This window comes from Perissodus microlepis, chromosome 10 (assembly GCF_051167445.1).
Source record: "Perissodus microlepis isolate ML-2025 ecotype Zambia chromosome 10, ASM5116744v1, whole genome shotgun sequence".
Classification (NCBI taxonomy): domain Eukaryota; kingdom Metazoa; phylum Chordata; class Actinopteri; order Cichliformes; family Cichlidae; genus Perissodus; species Perissodus microlepis.
Genome location: NC_140470.1, coordinates 11,222,216 through 11,247,191, shown reverse-complemented (window position 1 = coordinate 11,247,191; position 24,976 = coordinate 11,222,216). Strand labels below are relative to the sequence as shown.

At 38.0% G+C, this 24,976-nt stretch overlaps 3 protein-coding genes across 4 annotated transcripts in view; all 3 read left to right on the top strand.

The window, feature by feature from the left end:
• The first annotated feature begins 4,577 nt into the window (after positions 1-4,577).
• Positions 4,578-9,406, top strand: ppme1 (protein phosphatase methylesterase 1). Its single transcript, XM_084941937.1, has 14 exons — positions 4,578-4,848; positions 5,351-5,446; positions 5,651-5,741; positions 5,881-5,938; positions 6,052-6,103; positions 6,425-6,579; positions 7,245-7,335; positions 7,770-7,835; positions 7,929-8,055; positions 8,138-8,267; positions 8,371-8,415; positions 8,496-8,560; positions 8,703-8,770; positions 9,019-9,406. The coding sequence occupies exons 1-14, from the start codon at positions 4,763-4,765 to the stop codon at positions 9,020-9,022; spliced, it is 1,134 nt and encodes a 377-aa protein (XP_084798063.1). The 5' UTR covers positions 4,578-4,762; the 3' UTR covers positions 9,023-9,406.
• A 1,151-nt stretch (positions 9,407-10,557) lies between these two features.
• On the top strand, positions 10,558-14,894 carry LOC146378846 (odorant receptor 131-2-like). The gene has a single exon (XM_084940671.1). It carries the CDS (start codon positions 12,611-12,613, stop codon positions 13,571-13,573), a length of 963 nt encoding a protein of 320 aa, XP_084796797.1. The 5' UTR covers positions 10,558-12,610; the 3' UTR covers positions 13,574-14,894.
• A 3,899-nt stretch (positions 14,895-18,793) lies between these two features.
• nectin3b (nectin cell adhesion molecule 3b) overlaps positions 18,794-24,976 on the top strand; it is a 31,258-nt gene continuing 25,075 nt past the window's right edge. Inside the window, exon 1 of one of the 2 annotated variants that reach the window (XM_084941934.1) lies at positions 18,794-19,000. In XM_084941934.1, coding sequence (XP_084798060.1) covers positions 18,922-19,000 — 79 coding nt within the window. In that variant the 5' untranslated portion in view covers positions 18,794-18,921. The remainder of the gene's footprint in view (positions 19,001-24,976) is intronic. The other variant, XM_084941933.1, reaches the window with a different exon arrangement.

Here is a 24,976-nt window from a genome sequence, read left to right as displayed (position 1 = left end):
AGAGCATCTGAATGCAATCATTTGGGTTGATTTGTAACAGGGACACAAGCTGCTTCCAACAAGAGGAACAGCTGCCAAATGGAAAGTGTCAGGGGGAGGAGGTGCACTCTTTGTAGGTGGGGGTGTTGGCTCTCTGTGAGTGCATGCCTCCTTACATGTGACTTTCCATTGCATTCTGGGTCACAGGTCGCCAAGTTTTTCTGAAGTCAGAAAGCACAGCCTCATATTCCAAATATCAAAGGATTCACCTGCTGCAACATGTGTCAGGAAGTTGTTCTGTTCCCAAGACGACACTACTAAATTTTGTAACCATATTAGTACTGTGCAAAAGTCTTGAGCCTCCCTTGTTTCTTTATATTTTGCTTCCAAGGAGCCAGATAAGATAAGATAACTCTTTAAGATAAGACCTGGTGCTACTGAGCCATAGTTCTCCAGGCTGCTTTTTTTGATTATATTCATTCAAGTCTTTTAACCATTTTTAGAAGAATGTTTTTTATTTGTTAAGCCACTTAACACTGACCTGTTAATGAATTAGAAAACACACCCAGCTAAAGCAATTAACACCTAAGACAACTTAGCCAAGAGCCAGTTTTGAATTGTATCATTAGGATCTTTGGTAAGCCTGTCACAAAAATATCTAATTTCTTCTCATTTATTTTGTTGAATCCACAAAATATGCCAAAGATAACACAGTTTGACAGACAGAAAACTGTGTTTTTGCACCTACAAGGTGATTTTCAAAGAGCTATTCAAAAATAACTTGTCCCAGCATGGTGTGAAGGTTGTCCTTAAATACAGAAACCAGATAAGAACAGATTTTTTTTTAATGAAAAAACAGGGGACTTGACCCTTCATCATCCACCTGTTCTTCACTAAAACCTCATCAGAAATGGTCTCAGTGGGAGGATGGCTGACAAGAAATCATTCTCAAGGAAGGAAAACAGGTAGGCTGAGGCAATCCAAATTACACAAGAACTGGACTGAAAATCTGAATCTGAATTTGGAATTGTTTGGTTCACATCATTGTCAGTATGTGTAGGGAGGAGATCAAGAGGGACGTACAACAGTGAGTATCTACAGCCACTTGTAAAACTCGGTGGATGCTCTTTCATGGTTTGGGGCTTCATTTCAGCCAGTGGTGTTGGAAATCCTATCAAAATTGCTGAAATTATAAATACAGAAAAGCCCGGCTGTGTTGAAAAATAAAAGTAGTCATACCAAATATTGACTTTCAACCTTATTAGAATTGTATAAATTCAGTCTTTGCCTTGTATTTCTTATATTTATACACTATATTTCCATAGCTCAAGACTTTTGCACATTATTGTAAACATCTTTCTTTCCCATAAACTGCTGCTTTATAGCAATATTGCCCTGTATGCATAAAACAGTGTCATAATTCATCTTCAGTGTGACAACTTACTCAGAAACTCTGAAGTAGTTTTGGTAAACAGGGTGAAAGTAAAGCCATACACCTGCATATTTTCCACTCCTCATATTTACAGCTATAAAGGTTCTATATTAAACAAGGCATTCGTTGGAGATTAGTAAAGTGAGAACATATTTACGTTTAGCAAACATATTCAGACTGGGTCCTGTGATGTCAAACGACATTACAGGACATTTGAGAGGTAATAATCCATTTATACTGTACTCCATGAAAAGGTTAAGGAGATGGTGGAGGTGGTTTCACCACCTGCTCTCTAAAAACAGTTTCCTGGGAACACTCTGTGAGAAACATTTAAGCACACGGTCGGGCCAGTAAACAAGTCAGTGGGCTGGCTTCAACCAGTCTGCAGTGACCTCCCCTTAAAAAGACACTGAGCCCCCAGACCCGATCACCCCTGAGCTCTGAATACTGTGAACTTTAAATCAGTACTCTATAAATAAGGTCAGCCGCTGCATCACTTAAAGGTTAGTAGGGCACAGGTTTATGGCTCAGCATCTTTGCTTCATTCACAAAACCAACTCAGACTTGGATTGTCCTGGTTCTGCTTCACTGGATGATTAAATAGGAAAAGAATAAAGGGACACTAAAACTGCTTATTTTTAATATCTGTAGTTACCTCAAGTTTATAATGTGTTTCCAACTTCATCAACAGCTTTTATCATTTATGCTGACTTACAGTTTTTCACCGTACACAAAACAGATATTCCACTAAGACAGCAAAAGGCCCCGCATAGCAGAGATGACTCAGGGGTTTGCAGACTGTTCGGATTTAGCTTTGGCTTGCATTTTTCTTAAAACTTAGTGCTTATTCTGGCTCTCACTGGCTAGATGATATTTTCTAATATTAGGTTAGATCAGTGAGCAAAGATCAGATCACACATGTTGTTAAGGAGTTGATGGGTAGAAAACAAACACAGGAATTATAATGTAATATAAGCACTGTTGAGAAGATACGGAAGGAAGAGCTCATGTAAAGCACATGATGAAAAATGCTTGAATAGTCTGGAAAATTGCCTAATATTGTATTCCAGAGAGCTTTTTTTTTAACAATATCACAAATTCAACTTAGTATTTAAAAGATATCTGGCATGATAACTGGAAAGGCTCTTTATGCAGATACTCCTCAGTGTTTAGACCTTTGCCCTACTTCAAACGTGCGTCAGTGCTGACTGATTAGGATGATAATCAGCTGAGTCCTCCTAAAATTACATGTGACTCTTATGTTTGCTCACCAGCACCTGTTCCCGTCCTCTCGTCTACAACTGTGGAGAACTGGCTGTCATAACATGTTCATTTTACATAACTGCGATTCATTCTCTCTGATGTCTCTCACTATGTCGCTCAACTTCAGTGTCTGTAAGGTTTCACACTTTAACAACTTAAATTTCCTCTTAACAGTTTTTGTTATTGGAATGTGTGTGTTTACTTTTGCACTTTATATGTGTCAGGCTCTAAAAATTACATGTCAAGTAATGTAACTTGATGTCTTCTCTCACTGGAAACACCCACACCTTTAAAACTGCCTGCACCCATTGTCATACAGACCAAGCCTTGGAAGACATTGAACTCCTGTTCACAGACTGAGTAGCACAAAAATTACTGTGAGGAAGTGGGACATAGTGGGTCACATTCTTGGATGGGCACTGCTTCCAGTCTGTGTTCAAGAATTATATAGTAAGCTAATATATATATATATATATATATATATATATATATATATATATATATATATATATATATACGACTGACCTAAAACACACACACACATATATATATAAATATAGGAGTGTTGTTGTTTTTGTTTTTTTCTGAATTCTCACTTTTTGTTGAACTTACTCTGCCTTCACGCATCTGCATTTGGGTCCAGCTCACAACAAGCGCCTTGAGGCAACTGTTGTTGCGATTTAGCGCTATATAGATAAAACTGAATTGACCTGAACATTCGACCTACGTAAAGCAGCAGACTGTGACACAGCAGAGTTTTTCAAGTGCTGCTTTTAAATACAGAGCTGTATACAAAGTTGTGCTTCGGTGTTTGTGATTCCAGAACATGCTGAAGGTTTCGCTCTCGGAAGACAGAATAAAGGATCATGTATACCATACTTATAGCTGTTGGTTCATTTATGTTTACAGTTCATTTTCCTTTAATGTAACTATAGCAAAGCTGTGAAAAGATTTGATGCTATGTCTGTGACACCACAGATGCAGTGGGTTGCTGGGCTTCATGACTAAAGTTAACCTCTGCTTAATGTAACAATACAGGCTGATGTTTATTAAGAGTGAATCACTGCTTGCAGTGAGTCAATGTTATTTGTAACAATCCAGTTAGAGAATCAGCAGCTGTAACTGTGTCGTTGAATTTGAGAAGGCAGTTAATTACATTACTCCTTTACATTACTGCTCACTAAGTAACTAAAGTGAAATAACAGTTCTACACTGTTTATGTATTATTTAAAATCACATAAAAAAATAGGATAAGAATATTAAGTTAGGATAACATAAAACAGCATGTTTAAGTTTTGTTAACATAATCCCATTGTTAATGAAAAACAGCTTTAGTATTACAAAATAAATAAATAAATAGGATTACCTGAATTTAGCTGACCAAAAATATGGGTGGAATTAAAATATCTACATTTTTTGCCCATTACTCCATTTTCATCCATTTATCCAGTTAGGGATCACAACGGGGGATTAAGGCTTTTCGCGCTGTCACGGGACAAGAGAGGGAGATACAACCTGCACAAGTCTGTCCCAGGGCAGACAACTATTCAAACCTACAGCTAGTTAAAAATCACTTGTTTCTCAAACATGCGTGTCTTTAAGTTGAGGCCGCGGTACGTTGAGGCCAGGTAATGCAGTCTGCAAAGGGGGCAAATGGACTTAAACCCACCTCCTTTTTGCTATAAACTGACAGCGCTAGCCATCACGCTACTATACTTTACTCGGTTTACACTTGATATTCATAATAATCAGTCTCAGTTTTTAGTGTAAAGAGTCTGACTTTCATTCACGGTACTCCGAACTGCTGAAAGCTATGGATTGTAAGCCGCTTTTGAATTGCAGTTGAATTTGTAGCCAGTAGATGGCGACGATGCTGTGAAATAATCTGCGTCAATCATCTGAGGAAAAGAGACCGTCATTTCAGCTGCAGAAGAAGAAGAACGCTAGCCGTTAGCTTGCCAGGCAAACGCAGTTTAACCAATGTCTGGCTAACATCGGTGTAGGTGTCGAAGAAAATCATATGCTGCGAAAGCGAGAGAAGGTCACATCAAAGAGTTCCTGACAAAGACCGGCCTCACTTTTGACAACATGGAGAAACAGTTGCATTTGAACCTGTTAGCCTCCAGACCTCCCATGGCAGGTGGTTTTCAGTCTGGCTCCAAAATGAAAATGGGGTGAGTTAGCTAGGATCTTAGCAGCTTTTTTTTTATCGTGACGTTTAGTTGTGTGCACTATCACGCCGGTTGTGTTTTTTATTCCCAAAGCCAGGGAGTGTAATCGAATATTTACACTCACTGAATTGCACTGCTTAACTGATTGCTTTAGCCCAGCTAGGTTAGCTGCGTCTGCTACCAGAGTTTAGATAATCAGTGTTATACACCACTGATTGATTTAGCCTGGCGCTTTTGCGTGTTAGCATTTAAAAATTAAAAGGATATCCTTTCAGTCTGAAAATTCTGTTTTGTTTTTTATTACATTTTTTGTCTTTTTGTTTATTTTTCTATTTTTTATTATTGCAATGTTTGATAATGTGAAAAGAAGGGGAGAGTTATTTTTAGTCTGGAGGGTTTTTTGTCTTTCAATTGCTTCTACAAAGTTTACCAGTCCTGTTGCAGTGTTGAGTCACATCAGACATGGATTCGGTTACTTATTTACTTTTGTTCTGTTTTTTTACAGACCTGGGCGTAAGAGAGATTTCTCTCCTCTGCCCTGGAGTCAGTATTTTGAAACCATGGAAGACATAGTGGTGGAAAATGAAAACGGCAAAGATATATCCTTGACTGCTGTTCCAGTTTGTAAGAGGAAATTGAGCATGAATGACACACACTTTGGGTCCAAGTCTTCAGATTTAACTCCTGATATCATTGTGCTATATGACTAGAATATATGCAGAAGATTAATGTGCATTATTGTTGGACGAGCATCTGCTTACTTCATTATTCTTTCAATTAGTATTTCTTTGACCACTGTGAACATTTTCAGAATTTACTGCAGTGGCTCCCATGGTCCTGTGCTGCTCCTGCTTCACGGAGGAGGCCACTCTGCACTATCCTGGGCGGTGTTCACTGTGAGCTTCATAACTATTACAGACCCTTTATGATCTGTTAGCAGTCTACATTAAAGTTAACAGCAATGTTGGGCAGAATATTTATAAAGCTTGTCTGTGATCTATTTCATTGAAATGATTTTTATCTATGTTCTTGCAGGCCATCATATACAGCAGGATTACTTGCAGGGTGGTAGCTATGGACCTCCGAGCTCATGGTAGGTTACAGGACACAGCAAGTTTTTATTTTTGCACGTGGTTAGAGGATTATGGCATTCTTTGCCTCAGCGTACATGGAACAAATGAGTTAAATCTCTGTCATCACCTGCAGGTGACACTAAAGTGAAAAATCCTGAAGATCTCTCTGCAGATACGATGGCGAAGTAAGTCTTTAAGAGAACACAGTTTTTGTGGGAATGGTTTTTAAACATCTGCTTCTTGGGTTTACATCACAGGAACATATGGGACGCCACAGAAGGTGGTGATGATCCAGCAGGCATGAGTTTAATTAAGAAAGTTTTGATTTCACCGCTCATTAAACGTGGGAAGAGTGTGGTGACTTCCTGTGGCTAACATTTGGATTATTGATTGCGGTGTAAAATGTAAAAAGTAGTTACAAGCTTCCTGATTAGAGTTTCAATCATAACTGAAAAACAGGCTGACAGGTTATATTCTTGCTTCTTTTTTTTTTTTCTTCCCCAAAGGGATATTGGCAAAGTGGTGGAGGCACTTTATGGAGACAACCCACCTCCAATCATGCTTATTGGACACAGCATGGGAGGGGCCATTGCAGTTCACACTGCCACTGCCAATCATATACCATCCCTGCTTGGTCTCTGCGTCATTGACGTTGTAGAGGGTAAGCTCCACAGATAAGTGCATATTTCCAAAGTCGTTAAAGACAAATCCTGCGAGTTGCTTTGGTAACGCCCCAGGTCACTTATTTGGGCAGTTACTTTGAGGCCCTTACCTAAATGACTGAGGAGACTGAAAATGGCTTAAATGATCACCAAGACATAAAAACTCTATTTATAGAATCACCTGGCCAAAGGCACCAGATGGTTGGTGACTTTGTCCAAAATCAGGTTTCCAAAGTTTTTCCCCACAAGTTGTTCTTCTGTTCCGAATGGGCAAAGTCACATGTCAGTACAACTTCATTAACAGTCCAAATTTGATCAGTGACTGGCTTGTTCTACTAAGAGCACTTGAACAAATATTATGCTAATCAATGCTCTCAATACTGGGAACAAAGAAAAACAATGAGTATACTTAAACACTTAAAACTGTGTGCACGAGTCTGCAACAACATGAGCAGATCACATGATTGGGTCTTTTCCAATACAGAATGCTCTCATTGATTTTTACGAGAGCATTCGTCATTTCTTTCATTTTTTATTTTTTTTTGTTAGTTGTTTAGTTTTTTTAATGATGTAAAATGTAAGTTATTATGCTGAATATCGTTAATAAATGCCATAAGCACTAATTGTGGGTTTGTTAAATAATTTTGTTTGTGTTAACACTCAGGGACAGCAATGGATGCTTTGAACAGTATGCAGAATTTCCTCAGAAGTCGGCCAAAAACATTTAGATCTCTGGAAAATGCGATTGAGTGGAGGTAAATGTTAAACAGTGAGCCACACTGCTGCATCTTTTTGTTTGATTAGATTACATCATATATATATATATATATATATATATATATATATATATGTGTATATATGTGTGTATATATATATATATATATATATATATATATATATATATATATATATATATATATATATATATATATATATATATATATATATATGTGTATATATATATATATATATATATATATATATATATATATATATATATATATATATATATATATATATATATGTCTTTTAGTTTTCAAATTGTGCCAAGTGTTATTTGTCCAAAGCACACTGAAATAACTTGCTTTATTTATTTATTTGTTCGTTGTAGTTCCTTACCTTGAAGAGCTTCAATTCTTAATTGTTGTATACAAGTGCCTAAAGGTGTTCTTCACCTTTTTCCTTTCAGTGTGAAGAGTGGGCAGATCCGAAACATCGAGTCAGCCCGGGTGTCCATGGGAGGCCAAGTGAAAAAGTGTGTCTGGGCTCTCTCTTCTCTGCAGTTTTTTCCGTGTGGGTTTGTGGCTTTAACTGACCGTTTCAATTTCCTCTCTTGTGACTTTTACAGATGTGAGGAATCCACCAGCAGCTCAGGGGTGTCTAATAGCATTGGTGAAGGTATTATAGAAGAAGAGGAAGATGAGGAAGCAGAAGAAGAATCCAGCAAGAAAAGAGCAAAGGAGGATGACCAGGAGGTTTGGTCTCTTGGTTCTTAGTTTTCTCTTGTTTGGAAAGAGATTGAAAGCTATAAAAGAGTATTTGAATTCTCTCACACAGACGAAAAAGGAGAGCATCTTCACCTGGAGAGTAGAGCTTTCCAAGACAGAAAAATATTGGGAGGGTTGGTTCAAGGGTCTGTCTGCCCTCTTTCTCACCACCCCTGTGCCAAAACTGCTCCTTCTCGCAGGTTCGATTTATTCATTTTTTTTTTTTTCTCAAATATCTAGTAGTTTAAATAGGACACACACACTGACTGCACAGTTTCACGCCTGACTTATCTCGTTGTACAGGAGTGGACAGGCTTGACAAAGATCTTACCATTGGACAGATGCAGGGTAAAGTGCACAGATTGTTTCTCCCTTTTTGCAATTTTTTGTAAGAATACACGCATTTAAAAAATATTATTTGTTTGCAGGAAAGTTTCAGATGCAGGTCCTCCCTCAGTGCGGTCACGCTGTTCACGAGGATGCACCGGAGAAAGTGAGCGTTCTTACCCGAATTTACTGGCGCTGTACTCATGTACTGTCAGAGGCCCATAACGTTATATATTTATGTATGCGTGCTGCGTGTTGTTATGTCTGTTTTCAATTTTTTAACTTGCTCCTCTGACATCTGTTGCTAGGTAGCAGATGCACTAGCAACATTTATGGTTCGGCACAAATTCACTGAGTTTAAGGAGGGATACCTGTGGTAAGTGAGCTCACTACTAAGGAATGAGGTTGTTAAATTTCCAAGAGATGTATTAATTATATGTAGAATAATATGATAATCGTTTCAGTTCTGCTTTAACAATAAAAATCTAGATTTTTAAATTGGTTGATAAGGAATTTATCCTTGCTTGTTTCTGTCAGAGAGGCTGGAATAAATGGTAATGGTAGAGACACATGAAGAATTCACCTAATCTTCCTTCATTCCATTTTTCTTATCTTTTTCTGCAGCTAATTTCCAGTTTTGCGTCTACATATAGCCAGCAGCCGTAGAAGAAATGTCTCAAGATTCATCAACATCATTGTCCAATTAAGGAAAATATAGCTGCTATTATTATTATTACTATTATTACTATTATTATTATTATTATTATTATTATTATTATTATTATTATTATTATGCTTTTGTCATGTTGATATTTTTGCCTTTCTGCTTTGCCTTATTTTTATTTTAAATCATCAGATTTGCTTGTATGTTTCCTTTTTGTTTATATATATTTTTTAAATTTCTGATTTGTAATGCTCTCCTGTTTTATTTTGAGTGATTGCATCATTATTAATGTGTGTTTAATGTTTGAATTTAAACAGTGATTAAAGATGGATGCAGCCAGTAGTGTCACCCAGTCTTTTAATATGTGCGTGTTAATATGCATGTTGTACTTTATTCTAGTTTTCTATCATTTCTACACTGTTCGCACTAAAATAACTACTAGAACGTTCTGCTGTTCTGAGTGAGTTCTGGTTGTTACTTTTTTTTCTTTTCTTTTTTTTATCCAGTAGGTGAAGTAAGTTGACCAGGTGCCCCAGTTTGTAAAAGTCTGAATGGCACATTCAGCTCTTGTCCAGCAATGTTTCAACACACCGTTTACAACACCTAGATTATTGAATCTTGGACACAGTTGGGTGTTCCAGCAGGAAAATGATGTTAAAATTGGTTTTGGAATGGATAAAGCACGCTAACAGTGAGTATCCTCGAGCCTACTGAAAATATGTCCACTGCATTTAAAAGTTGGTCTGTGCCAAGAAACCCAAAAATTTAAATGATTTAAATTTTTGTTTATTTAAATGATTTAAATTTTTGTGGTAAAAATATCCAGCCAGAATTACGCCAGAAGTTTGTTGATGGCTACCAAAAGCATGTAGTTGAGGTCCAACTAGCCAACAGGGGTTCAACCAAATATTAATAGAGAAAATGTGCACATTTGAGCCTGTGTGGATAAGAGATTTATGCTGTACATCATTCATGATATTACCATGGCATTCATTCCCATCATTATTTTTGTGAAGCATGTGTAGCTCATGTATGTAATTAGCCGGATCAGTGGCAGTATGAAATTGTATTAAACATTTCTTTTACAAAATCATCACAGATATGGAAATAAGTCTGAGATTCTGCAGATTAAAAATCCAAGGTTGGCTGCAATTTCTAAACTTTATGAAAAAGGTGACATCTTTTTCCTCATGTCCTTCATACACTCCGTGGAATAACAAAAGGTTTTTAATTGTCCCGCAGTGAATTATCAGAGTGAGAAATATGTTGCAGAGATGTGCAGTATAAACACCTGAATTATTAATGAGCCATAATGACTGTCCTCCAAAGAGCTGAAGCCTCTGAGATTATTTTGTGATCTGAGTCTGTAAACAGAGCTGACGTGCACCGCTCCCAACAGGGGCAAAGTTTATGGGCCCGGCAAATTATGTTTTATTTTTTTGTTTGCTTTTTTTTTTTTTTTTTTTTTTTTTTAGAAAAGAAGAAAAGAAAATGGCAAAAAACAACTTTGCTGTCAGTGTTAGTTACACAACTACAGCCTCGTGAATATGCAGGAGCTGTCCATGATGCAGTGGTGCTGAAATGCTGAAACGGGGTCAACAAATTGGTTCCTTCTATCAATAAAACTCTACTATATTACATGATATTACCTTATAGTGAATATCTGTCCAATGTATTGATGGGCCAGGGTGTTTAATACCTAATCTCGCAATATGACACAATTCATGATCCTCAGAGGATAAAACAGACCTGATGTGAGTAAAAAAAAAGGTCACACTATGTAGTGTAATGACATTTCTACTTCGAGTTCAATTCTACATACGTAAGGCGTAATTGACGACTCCTTTGAACAGACATTACAAATAATAGCAAATAAATAATACATTAGCTCATTGAATTGGCACTGCGTGATCAAATCTTTAGGATCCCTGCTATAAACAAATGTAAAATGCCTTTATATTGCTTGCCTTCAACAAACAGTGCAGAACTGAGCCCAGCAAGCTCACTAGATTTAATGTAAGGGGCACTCATGATATAACATTGTCCTCTGGAGCTGTACCTAAGGCCCAGCTTTCAAGACAGTTTTCCTCTGCACAAAATAGAGCAGGTATCAGTGGGACTGGGCCACAAAAATAAATAAGAAAACTGTAGTTTTTAGTGTCTTTTTGTTTTGGGTTTTTGTTTGTTTGTTTGTTCTTTGCCTTAGCTTCTCTGATGACTCATTTGACTGAAATAATGGCTGCTTGGGGCAAAGTTTATGGGCGCAGCAAATTATGTTTCATTTTTTATTTGTTTTGTTTTAGAAAATAAGAAAAGAAAATTACAATCTGTGTCACACTGCACTTCTGTTCTCTGTTGGTTTTAAAAGCATAATGTACATTAATCAAGGATCCATGAAGAAATGCCCCGGAGTTACCTGTTTTCTCTTACAATCTGACTGAAAAGATCCAGTTGGGTTTTATTATCATCTAGGTGAATCATCTTATTATGAAAAACAAGAGTGAAGTGATATTAGTGCTGTCAGCAAAAAGAACTACAAACAACAAGCCTCCAGCAGCATTAGACCCAAAAGAAAAAAAAGATATGTTTTTAAAATTCATATCTGCTGCCACAAACGGCATATTAAATATATGTTTGTCGCGTGATTCCCTTTTCAGGCTTATTTGTGTCATCAACTATTCACAGAGAAAACTCAAACAGCATCACTGATCTCTTTAATGACTCACATTAAATTGCCTATTAAAAGAATATCTGATTCTGGAGTGTTGGTGCAGCTCACTGGGTTGAGCAGGCAGCTTGTGTGCTGTAGAGCAACGACAGAGGTCTGGGTATAATCTTCTCCCATGCTCTTTTTGAATGATAATAATAAAATTTCAAGAAAACAAAATATGTTAAAATGGATATCTAATTCCTGCACAGTTCCCTAAACAGGAAAATGTCACGAGAAGAGAAGAGCCCTTTATTGTCATTGTACATGTACAATAAAATTATGGGTGTTCCACACCAACTGTGCATGAATAAAATGTAAATGGTAAGACAGCAGGAATAAATAAATCATCAATAACAAAACAGGAGAAATATATACCACAAAGAGAAATATATACAAAACAAGTGAAGGTCACAGAATGTAGAAAAAACTGTGTGATATCTTTTAATGGTAAGTGGAGTAAAAAGTAGATGGAAAGATAACATCAGTTAGACAACTTGGCCAAACTTTCACTCCACAGCTAATGCAGAGTGTTGAGTGGCTGTGAAGCTGACACAGATGGTGATGTCAGGACGCGGCTCACCTATAAAAAGGACATGACAGGCTGCTCTTCTTTCCTCACATTTGTTCACCGAAACGTGTTTGCCAAATGAAGTCAAACCACACAGGTGACATGTAAGTAATATGTCTACAAAGCATATAACGTCATAGTTTCCATCTAGGTTTGGCACATATTTCTCACTTTGATGCTGTTTTTTTGTGATATTTGACAAAATCATCTTGCACAATCTACACTTTTCAGAATTGTTTATAATATTAAAAATCAGTCCGTGTTTGTGTTTTTCATGCCTTTGCAGACACGGTGGGAAACTGCAGTCATGAATGCCACAACAGCCGAGTTCCAGTCGTTGCCGTTTCAGACTTCAGTCAAAGCTGCGCTGTCTATGTTGCCGTGTTTCTTCTTCCTGTATGTAAATGCCATCATGATGTTTGCCCTGTTGAAGAAGCCTCTGTTACTAGAGTCCTCCCGGTACATCCTGTTTGGTCATTTGCTCATGTGTGACTCTGTGCAGCTGCTGCTGACTATGATGCTTTACATCTTTGCCGTGATGATGGTCAGAATGATCAACTATGTTTGTGTTTTTGTCTCACTGGTTGCGGCCGTCACTGTTAAAATGTCTCCTCTCAACCTTGCCGTGATGTCTTTGGAGAGATATGTTGCAGTTTGTTTTCCGCTGAGGCACCCCAGCTTTGCCACGCCGAGGTCGACGGGTAAAGCCATTGCCGTTATGTGGACGGTGGCGTCCTTAGACTCATTCATACAACTTTTCCTGTTTGTCAGGATGGAGAAGACGATCTTCCCTATGCAGTCGTTCTGCATCAGAAACAGTGTTTTTCGCCTAGAAGTTTTTGTGACTTTAAACATGGCCTTCACCATTCTCTATTTTGTGTTTGTGAGTATGATTATTATCTATACATACACTGCAATCATGATCACTGTGAAGTCAGCCTCATCTAGAGGGCGTCATACCAATAAGGCACCCAAGACAGTGCTGCTACATCTGCTTCAGCTGTGGCTGTATCTCACCTCCACCCTGTTTAATATGATAAACCCCAGCATGATGTTGAAAGTGCCTCCTGATGTGGCTATTCATGCTCAGTACGTCCTCTTTGTGGGTCTCATCATTTTCCCAAAGTGCTTGAGCCCGCTCATATACGGCCTCAGAGATCAAACTCTCTGTCGTGTCTTCAAATACTATTTTACATTTGGCTTTAGAGCCAGTGTTAAACCATCACCTTTGTCCTGATTTCAGCGCTAACTGTGTTCTAACTGTGTGGTTTAGGGGTTACAGCCTATGATATGTTTTTATAAAAATTTGATCTAGCCAGAGACAAAGATGTTTTTTTTGTTTATGTTACAGAATTACAGATATTGAAAGTTCAACATAGTTTTGAATATTTATCCTTGTATATGAACTTAAGCTCTGCAGGGAAGATTGTATTTATTCATTACAATATCTGTCTTCTACTAGCTTTATTGTCTAATCTCCTGTTATAATAAAGAACAAAAAAATATGTTAAAAATTACATCTGATTCTGGTGTAGTTGCTGCATGGACACACTCTAAATGTGGCTGATTTCACAAGAATCATGACAAGGTTTTAGAAATGTTATCCAGTGAGAGTTATTTTTGCGTATTTATGTTACAGAATTGGAGATACTGAATATTTTTATGCACATTTGAAGTGCCACTTAGTTTTGAGTATTTATCCATAACAGAATTTGAGGACATATCTGTACTCATATCCTTTCTAAGATCAGTTATTTTTATTGCACTATTAAAGTTCTGCAGGGTCGGCTTTGCTTAGTCATTTGAAAGACATAAAGTGCAGCAGCCTTTCAGTCTCTTTTTTATCGTTATATGTTGCTTATCAGGTAATTTGATTATCAATTTTAGGGATGACTTTTATTATTTAATAGTAATAATGACAAATGTGCAAAAACAAAAAGACTTATTTGTAAGTTAATTTATACTTATGGGTTGGGGGTGAGTAAAACTAAAGCAAAGTTATGGTACTATGCAAGAAATAATAATATCATTTACTTTTTGACTGTGTTGCTCATGTGTGATTATGCATTAACATGTGTCATAAAGGGAAAAACAAACATCAGACTATCCATTTGTAATTTTTTTAAAAAGAAAAAGAGATGTTCATGCTTTTATTCAAGCATTTCAAACTCATCTGCGTACGTCATCTTATCCTTTGTGGAAATACTTTGCATTCAAGGTCGGGCAAGAATAACTGCTGATGTAAAAAGAAGGAAATTGTTTGTCTGTGGAATCGCTTTACTTATATAAGAAAATATTAAATACTAAAAGAGATACATAGACTTTTTTTTTCAATTTGATTTTTTTTTAAAATGATGTAAGCTCATAATAGATCTCTCTGCCTTTTGATTTTTTTTTCACACAAACAGACAAACTGATTTTAAGATTTAAAGATAATACTAATATTTCAAGTCTACAATTGTTAGTGGCTTTTTTATCAAGTCTTTACCATTTGCTGGGGGTATGTTAGTTAAACCGGAAAGATGAAACACATGTTATTTAATCTTGAATAAAACATTATAGAGTCACTATAAAGTAACTATTTAATAATAGAATTATCTGTAGCACATTTCATGATGATCAGGTTCGATTTCATTAAATCTACAATAGAAAAAACTGCAGTAAAAGTAAGTCTAAATCTGCATGTAAAAAGTTCATTGTTTTAGCCAGCAGATGTCACCTTTGCTTTGTAAGTGGTTGTAGAAGCTGAGGCTCCAGCTGCAGCCCTTTCATTTCAGTCTGTGTGGTATGTAAGAAGCTGGATCATGAACTCTTCTATGATTTAGTCTAACTTATTCCATCAGTACAGCATTTAGAATATCTGATCTGGCTGATAAAATTCCTTTTCCCTCTTTCTCACAATGCACACAGACACTTGTGTAGGAGAAAGAGCTTAGACAGAGCGCAGGGAGAGGGAACAATTTATGTGGGTAAACAGGGAGGTAAGTACTGACCCACAGAATAAAAGAAGCATCTGAGCAGGAGGTGGACTAATTTAAAGGATCTTTACTCCGCTGCAAACTTGAAGCCCTCTCAATACCTCTCTGGCCTTCATGAAAGAGCACTTGAACGGCTGAAAAACATTCCAGAGCGAGAAAGTACCTGGTGACAGAGAGCGGCTTCAGTTTAGAGAGAGAGCGGGAGGGAAAGGTTCTTATCATGAGCATGAAACCATTCACAGGCTAACCCAAGAAAGTGGATTCTGTGGGCTTTTTTTATTTTTATTATTAATGGCAGCTTTCTTTGGAGTTCCAATATTACTTTTGATGATACAAGTTATGGATCTCCCTTTCTGCTGTGTTCACAGGAAGCGCATCCAGAGGAGAGCTAAAGATAAAGAAGAGATGGCACAGACAGACAGAAAGCTTATCTTTGTGTTTGTTAATTAAAGATAAGACATGGGAGAAAAACCATTGCTTTGCTGTTGCTCACACATATGGGGGACTGATTTTTTGTTTGCATATTACAGTGCAAAGCAGAATTCCTTCTCCTAAATCCCTGTGCTTGCCACATATTTATTTGTGTATCCTGATTTGACAAATTGTAGAAGCATTTGTAAGCAATTAGGATAAAATGGAAATTCAATTGTATTAATAAACCGCTGATGAAAGAAAATGAAATGAATGAAACACACAGAGCATATAATTTACAAAGAAAAATAAAAAAGGTATACCATTGTCGAATATTATAATGGATGGAAAGGTTTACCGCTTCTTGTGAAGGGTTGTGGAAAAGTCAGGGGGGACTTTCTAATGTACAAGTGATGATATAGAAGAAGAGTCAAAATCGAATTACAGAGTCTTTTAGCACACTCTTCACTCTCCCTCATCTCAGTTTCTCAGAACACATGACAACATATAGCTTTCAACTTGATGCACTGCACTCAAGGCAATATTTTCTGAATGAATTTAGAAACAATGGGAATATTCAATGCATTTTTACTCACTTCAGTAGAGAGCCAAAGAGACGTGCTATAATGCTCGCGTGCACATGAACGTGCGCAGCCGTTCGCACTATAGAGCTGCAGATGAATGTCATGGTGGGAGAGTAATTGTATCCCCTGTGACTCGAATTAAAGCACTGACCTGGTTAGCTTTCTGTCAGCAAGAAGGGGTGGGGGTGCTGCCCCCACAATTCCCAGCCCGTCCCACCCACATTAACTCTTCAAAGATTAACTTGTTGACTGACTGAACCATGAGGAGCACCCTGAGCCACAGAATCATGGAAGTGACACACCCAGGGATAGCCTTGGGAAGAGAAAATGTTAACAAGTGCTTAATAGCCATCTTCTTCTCATCTGCTGATAAAAACAGAACACGCATTGGGAGATGAGTTGTTTCTTTCATTTTAGTAATGTAGTGATAGTAAGGCAGATTTGGAAGGGCTTCACTACAAACCCCTGAACGCCACAGATACATTGCCCGGCCGGTGGCATGCCAAATCATGCCAGTTTCATGAATTTAATTTCTTTACGTGGGGGCCACGAGCAGGTTAAACAGCCTTGACCTTTGTTTTTACTGCAGACCTTTTGATTTGTCATTGCAGGAAAAATAGAGGTGAAAGTAATAACATTATCAATGATTCAGTTAGATGTAAGTGTCCCAGAAGGGCCATAATGACTTGCTCATGCAATGTGCCATGGAAAACCCACGCTAAATGTAACTGGGGCATTATTAATGCTATTAATTACACCTGCGCCGCCCAATAACCAGTGAATTACAAGCATGAATGCCTTTGCCACCAGCACCTTTTACATAACAGTTCAAAAGGAAAACAGAGGACTGCTCAGAGTTATCGGGGTTGATGTTTTTTGGATAATATCTTTAATTTTCTTTAACAACAACAAAAAAGCTGGGCAGCATGCTAGTGCAGCGGTTAGCACCACAAGAAGGTCAAATTCAGCCTGGGACCTTTCTCTAAGGAGTTCGCGTGTTTCCCCTGTGCATCTGTGGGTTCTCTCTGAGCACTCAGGGTTCCTCCCACAGTTCAAAGACATGCATGGGGTTAGGTTAACTGGTGATTCTAAATTGACTGTAAGCACAAGCAATGACAGACATGAAAAAGCAAACTCCTCTAAAATAAAACATGGCAATCCACATTTCCAAAACAAGTGTTCATAAAAAAAAAAAAAGAACACCGGTTCAAATACTGCATGGTTGAGATAAAGTCCAAGTTGTTTACAAAGTCGAGGATGTTCCCAAACCTTTTCAAATATTTTTGTTTGGTTAATTTCATTCTGTTGTTTTGGTTCTTACAAAGCAAAGCTCTTATCTTTTTAGCACTCAGTAAACTGACAATGATTTGTTTTTGTTCATTTCTATTATAATTATTTCCTTTTGGAAACAAACCAAGTAAAAACAAATTAGCTGGATCTGAAATACTCTTCTCACATCACCTACTGCTTTCTAAAATATTTTAATGTCTCTCTACACTTCCAAACACAGTGAAACAGCATTACGGTGAATTGTATGTCTGGCATGTTTTTATCATATGATTTAACCTGGCAGGAGTTACATATGTTTAAAGGAGCCAGTAACAGTTTGTAAATCAGAGGTGTATATTCACCATGCCAGTCTGAACTCCATGCATGCTGATTTCCAATCCTATGCTAAGATTTAGGTTTCCACATATTTGTCTGACATTTTGTGAACTCCCTGATGAACAGGATGTCAGCACTGTGATATGATGCCCTTTTTAAAAAGTACTCCATCATCATTATTACGACAAATATATTTAGGGGGAGGTCTAATACATGAATTATGATGTTTTAATCACATGTTCAACCTTATTTTTTTCAGAGAAAAAAGAGGTGGGAGGAGGAAGCTGCCTCGTGAAAGTATTGTTAATCATATCAAATAATACTTATAAGAATTTTTAAAGGGTTGAATGGTATGAAATGTAATCCAATTTTGATAGGATTGGTTGAATGTGTTGCTCAAATTCAAAATGGTGGTGAATGTCTGGAGTCAATGGTTAGACCACATAAGTCAGATAAAAAATGTTTTTTCTACATTTCGATGTTAAAGAATTAGAGTAGAAGACGTTGCATGTAAAATAAGTTTAATTACTAAAAGGCCAAGCCTTCCACCAATTTATTTTTAACTAAAATATGATATAATTTAATTGTAAATCCTGGTGCCTATTGAGAAACAAAGAAAGTAGACCGAATTCATATTTTTGGCAGCCGTAAAGGATGTGGATTTATTTATTTGTTTGTTTATTTATTTATTCTGTGAGAAGACACATAAGGGCGGGAAGTGATTTGATGAATCAATATAATATGTCGGGTTATCAACAGAGATGACGTAATGTGTATACTAATGGAGTATTCCTTTAGGGGGAGGTTGCTGTCGAACCTCGACAAATTACCATTTACATCAATTGTCAGGTGAGCCCCCAGTCTCCCCGCTCCACGATCATAGATGGTACAGTCCGCATGCAGTTCGGAGTTGTTGCTGAGGAGGTTCCACTGTTCCGCACATACTGTTAGATTGGCATGCATCCTACGCTTTGGTCCTGTGGTAGAAGGCTGCACGGCTTTTGAAAATGTTACCGTCTTGTCAAAGGAGTTACTTCAGACAGCAGAGGAAGGTTGCATTATTCCTCCTTTTGTTCAGTATTACAGGTGAGTGCTGATTTTGTGTGTGTGGTGATTTTTGGGGGGTCCTACCAACGTTACAGAGAAGTTTTGTGAGGAGCCTGCGTGAGTGTCTCGCGCATCACGGAGAAATTTCAGTCGGCAAAACTAGCTGCCGCCGCGTGCTTATTTGAAGCCGCAAGTCTAGCAAGTTTAGCCGGTGGCATTTAAAGCCCCAAACTTGGTTACAAGTTCACTCCGACGCCTCGGGAGTAGTAGCTAGCCAGCGCCACCACAGCGGATGCTGGTGCGAACCCGGGCTGCCATAGAAACAGTCCGGAGAAACCGCCGAGGAGCGCGAGCGGTGACAGTCAGTCAGATATACCGTCCGCTACTACACAGCCTACACTTAGGTCACTGCAGACTCAGTGGCAGCCATATTAGCTCCCGAAACAGTTTCTGTTAAAGTAACATGATGCAGTGAAGTATGTCACGCCAGCTGCTCGTGCAGAAATGTTGAGGAACTTCAAGTCGTGTCACCAGAGAGGACAATGCTAGCGCAGCACTCCCCCCGCCCCCCTCATCATCAGGTCGGGATGAGGGTCAGCCACCATGTGCCTGCAGAGGAGCCTGAGCTCATTATGGTTTAATCAGGGAGTGGGGAGTTTCCTGACTCCACCCTGAAGCACGCCAACTTTGTGCTAAGTGTTGACTCAAAAGCACGAATATGACAGTGTAGCTCTAACCCTGCCTCTAAACTGCTTTTATCAAGTATGATGCTAAAACTATCTGAACAAAATATACTTCTTTTTTTTCCAGTGGAACATCTATAATTAAATCTTTGTCATGCCCAAGAATAATGATGAGCTGCAGCCAGGTATCCCGAGCTAGAGTGAATCAGAGCAAGCACTTTACTTCACTCAGCAGTCTTTCCATATCTAAAGGGCCATGAGACTGACTAAACGCATCAACAAAGTAGATGTATACACTGCTTAGAGGGGGGAACAAAAAAAGCAGGTACACATGCCACTGTAGGCTACCTGTGTGGACACACCAGCACCATATCCCTGTTTTGATAGTAGAGGGACTCTCTTGTAGTTTTGCAAGCAGACCAAAAAAAGCTCTGGTCTCCTACACTACACCAAAACCCAGTGAAGCTCCATAACTCTCTAAAGACCTGACATGAGTTTACTGAGTCACTCTAAGACTGCGGTACATTTCAATGAGGAGGTTGACCTTGTGTCTTTGTTGAATGCAAAATAGATGCATATACATTTATGGCTAATAATGTTTAGGCCTTAAAGGGAAATAAACACTGTTTTCATAAGAGACTAGAAATGTCATGAAAACTTGCTCTACCAAGAAGTCGATGCCAAAATTCTGAAAATATGATGAATAAAAATAAAAAGTAACCAGACCTATTATAGATGTCATAACAACAACATGTGTAGCAGAAGTGTTAAGTACAAGTTCAGCAACAGGTCTGGTGCTATGTGTTTGAAAAAATACACCAAGAGTCATGTATGGAAATCAGAGTTTTTCTTGTAGTTTTGGAGAAAAATAATGTTTTTGTGACTGGAATATGGATGGGGCATATACTGATTTCAGTAAAACGGACTCTTTGCCTTTACTGTGGGCTAGTCACACCTCTGAAGGCCCCTTCTGAGGTAGGACCCCACCCCAGAATCAAGATAATTTGTGCTTGAGCTTCAGATAATTGGGTTCAACAGCCAAAATCATCATGCCAACTATTCTGCAAAGCTCCCAGAACAAACAGGACGCCTCAAACTTAGCTTAGCACCTCAGAGAGAGGCATGTGGGCATATCACAGTGTGGTCACATAAATTTTAAACTTGTAACAATGAGCTGTCATCAACATGTTGTGATTCTGAAACAGTTACTTTTATTGTGTGGGAACTGCGGCTGTAGCCATCAGTTGCAGCAATGCTCTGCACAGTTTTCACCATGACTAATGATGTGTCCCATTTGACTTGGATATCAGAGATGGGAGTGACACCACTCCAGAGTTGAACGTGTTCCTGTAGTAAAAAGCAAGGGAAAACTGCAACATAGATCCATTCATGCATCACTAGCCATACCCAGTGGGTTGATGCAATAAGGCAAATGCAGAAACCTGGGTTCAAAGTTAACCTTGAGGTTATGTACTGCCCATCTTCTGCTGGGTGTTTCTTTCCAGCCTTCTGTTCACTGGCTTATCACAATAAAGGCTCAAAGCACAAAAAATGTATATCAAAAATAAAATTCTAACTGGAAATTCAGAAATTTCGACTTCAAATGGCACACACAATAGGTTTATCTGTGCTTTGTTTATTTATCTTTTATTTATTTTTTATTTTTTTTAGGGTGAGCCAAGTGCTTCTCATAATTATTAGGCAACTGCCATTATTATGTGTATGTGTTTGAATATGGTGTTTATGGCAGCATTTTCAAGTTTAATATTCAAGGTTTCAGTTTAATATGAAACATTCAATATTCATTCATTGTGGTGTTGGATTTGTACAGGCAACATAAAAATGTAACTTTACAAGACGCAAGTAAAAAAACGCCAAACGTTCTCCTGGAGTTAAAAGAAAAACACTGCAACATGTACACAAAGATTAGCTCAGTGTTGAACTTGAATAGCTCCTGCTGATTCACCACTGATGGACAGCCATTTTAAGACTGAGTCATTTGAAGTAAGAAGTTGATGCGACTATGGGTTAAGATCAGCTTATTAAACAGGTGTTTAATGCACTCCTGTCCTGCTCTACAAAACTGGATTTCCATCTTCGGTTCTATAACCATCACCTATTATATTGTGATTTCTACTTTTAACAAGACATGGTGTCCTGTACCAAGATATTGCAGCCACACATGTAATGCCCAATAAAGTGAGAATGAGTAGCAAAATGCCCCAAGGGAGCAGCGTGTCCTTGATGCCAGGATATCTATAATCTGTTTTCTGCTCTGTGTCAATGAGAGACTGTGTTTGAATTTGCAAAGCAAACTGAAAGTGTCTGAAGATTCTGCTCTTTCTGAGGATTTAAGGATTGCAAGATCTAAAAAAACACTTTCTTTTGGCTGTCTGAGAGCATCAAAAGGAGAGGGAAGGAATCGCTATTATGTGAAGATAGGCTTCACATAAGATTTGATAGACTTTCTCTTCACTTTTTTTTTTTTCTTTTTTTACTCCAAGTTGGAGAAAACGAGGGCACGCTTATGTAAGGTTGTCGTCATGTCACGAATAAAAATTTAATGCAGTCGCTATACCTCTCCATTACACATTCAGTGGAGGAAAAGTGCTGCTTTCTTCCTTCACTATGCCTTCACTCATGCAATTTAGTCAAGTCATTCAAAAGCTTGTACAACGAGCTTTCTTTTAACTCCAGGAAAAGGTTTGTTTACAGTGTGCTGTACTGTAGTTACAGTCTGGCATTTCACACACTGTATTAATCAATATTGATATTTATTTCTAAACCTTGTTGTGGTGACATGCATCTCGTGTCCAATTAGATGGCTTTCCCTTGTTTCGAAGATGCTTTGTTTGGGGGAACTTTCTAATTAATTTGAGCATCTGAACGAATAGCAAACATTTGCTGTGGGGTATTCTTTTATGGTCTGAACAGCTTTTCCTCCCTTGAGGAAGTTGTTAACTGTGTGTTAGGCGAAATAGGGCATACGCCTGTTTTAGAGTAGCTCGACTACTGATGGTTGGTTTGCAGTCATCCTTATCCATCTTGTATTTGTAATTTTTTCTTATTTGCATAAACATGTGGTGCCTTCCATTTGTGAATAGGCTCAGTATGCTTGTAGAAAGGAATAGACATAGCTTACAGTCACGCTTTTAATAAATCATTTTACTCTCCAGAGTAGTGTAGCATTGTTTGACAGAAAACTGGCTTCAGATGGCAGCAAACCTCCATGTAATGAGCTTAATGGTAATGATTAAATCATAGTAATATTTGAAAGTAATATGAAAATGTTGTTAGTTTCTTAATACGAGTAGATAAATAATTCACAAATGTTTGTTGAGCTTCGATGAGATAATGTCATTTTGTACCCGTCAGCCATAAAAGGCTGATGGGGTATTGTCGTCACCCAAGTATGTGAATGCAATAACTCCAACGTGGCGACGTAGAATTTTCAAATTGATGCCACCAGTCTTTCTAATAAAAATCTCAGATGAGTTTAAACCTCAGTGACATCGATCTCAAGGTCAAAGGTCAAGATTTCTGAAATTCTTGTGAATACGTTAACTCAAGAACGAAGTCATGTAGGATTTTCAAATTGATACAGTAAGTGCATCTATTAAAGATCTTAAATAGACAATTTTAAATCTCAGTGAAATCTTGTGGATGTGATAACTTGAGAAAAACGTAGGACTTTGAGACTGATAACATAGGAGACTGAGGGCTAGCGCTGGCAGTCACCAGTATTTTTCCATTATATTTATCCCGAGTATTGATGCACCAGTTCCAGCAGGTTTTCTTGGTCTATTACACTTACACACACACACACACACACACACACACACACACACACACACACACACACACCATGCTGCCCTCTCACTGACTCTTGGTGTGATTCTTTTCAAGTGACTTGTTCCATTCTCTCCAGTCAACTAGCAGTATGTTAAACAGATGGCAAACAGAGTCTCTGCAAATGGTTTTGATTGATAAATAAAACAGAAGGAGCGCTGTTTGGAAAATTTTGGACTTTGAGGGAAATAAACACAGGGAGACAAACGAGCCGTTACACAAATGTTGCTACAGAGCAGTGCTCGCCAGAAGGTTTCAGAAACCATTATTTTAGCGCCTGAAGAACCAACACGTGGACCTGATTGCAACCGAGGGTCGATGACATAGGCCCTAAATTATATCAGGATATTTCTGATGACAAGGAAAAGTGTAAGCAAATTCATTTTTCATTCTGTTTCCAAAGAGAAACTCTCATTGATGACACACTTCCTAGTTTAAAGTGTGAATGATGGCTTTGGATTGCTACTAGTTTATCTTATTGACCCAAAGAATTTGTATTTCCTGTTTGTTTGTTTGTTTTAACACAGGAGAGCATTCATAGCATATTAAAGTTCTTAAATTGCCTGTCAGTTCCCCTACTATACATGTCATCCTGTTTCTCGAATATAGCTACATATCTATGTTTTCAGCCAAAAGTTCAAACAAAGAAACGCTAAGGGCACAACAATCTATACTGCAGTTTGTAAGGTAGATTATTCTATGTCATAATGACAAAGTCACATTATAAGCAATTTAGGATTACAAGAGTCGTCTGTCATCTGGAAGACCTAATGATTAACCTGTAATTAAATTAGTCTTAAATTTTAGTGAAAACTAGAAAAACTGATAAATAAGTACAGTGTTATTACACAACTCAAAAGGCTCCAGTGACGGTAACATTAGAAAACAGATATTTGCTTCTCATATTGTAGGGGTAGGAAAAATTCCTTGGGCTGTGCCAGTATTTGCGGACATGGCCTTTTTGAGGGAGATTGGTCGGAGACTGAGCTATTTTTTGGCAAAACAACAATAGAATATTTGAAGTCTGTTGCCAAGCAGCGCAGCAGGTTTTGATTTATGATGATGTCTTCCTGCTGGCAGCTTGTTGCAATTAGCGTAGTTGAAGGCCTTGGCAGTCCTGCAGTGTTGTGTTTATTTTTATTTTTTTTAAACCAGTAATTCCTCTTTTTTGTACAGGAATCCTGATGGTGCATTTCCTTCCCCTGTGTTTTATATGACTTCGCTCTTGCTTTTCCTCACGCTCAGCTTTCTCTTCTCTCATCGATGATGTCATCATGTTAGCATATCTCTTCCCTTCACCGTTTTTTTTTTTTTTTTTTTTTTTTCCCCTTTTCCTCCTTCTCTCCCTGCCCGGTCGCAGTCTGTTGTCTTCATATCTCTTTGACCTTCCACAACACTGAGCTCCTGCTTTCAAGACATGCCACATTTCTGACAAGCGCAGGTGACAGAGTGCACGGGTTAGTTATATTTGGACAAAACGCAT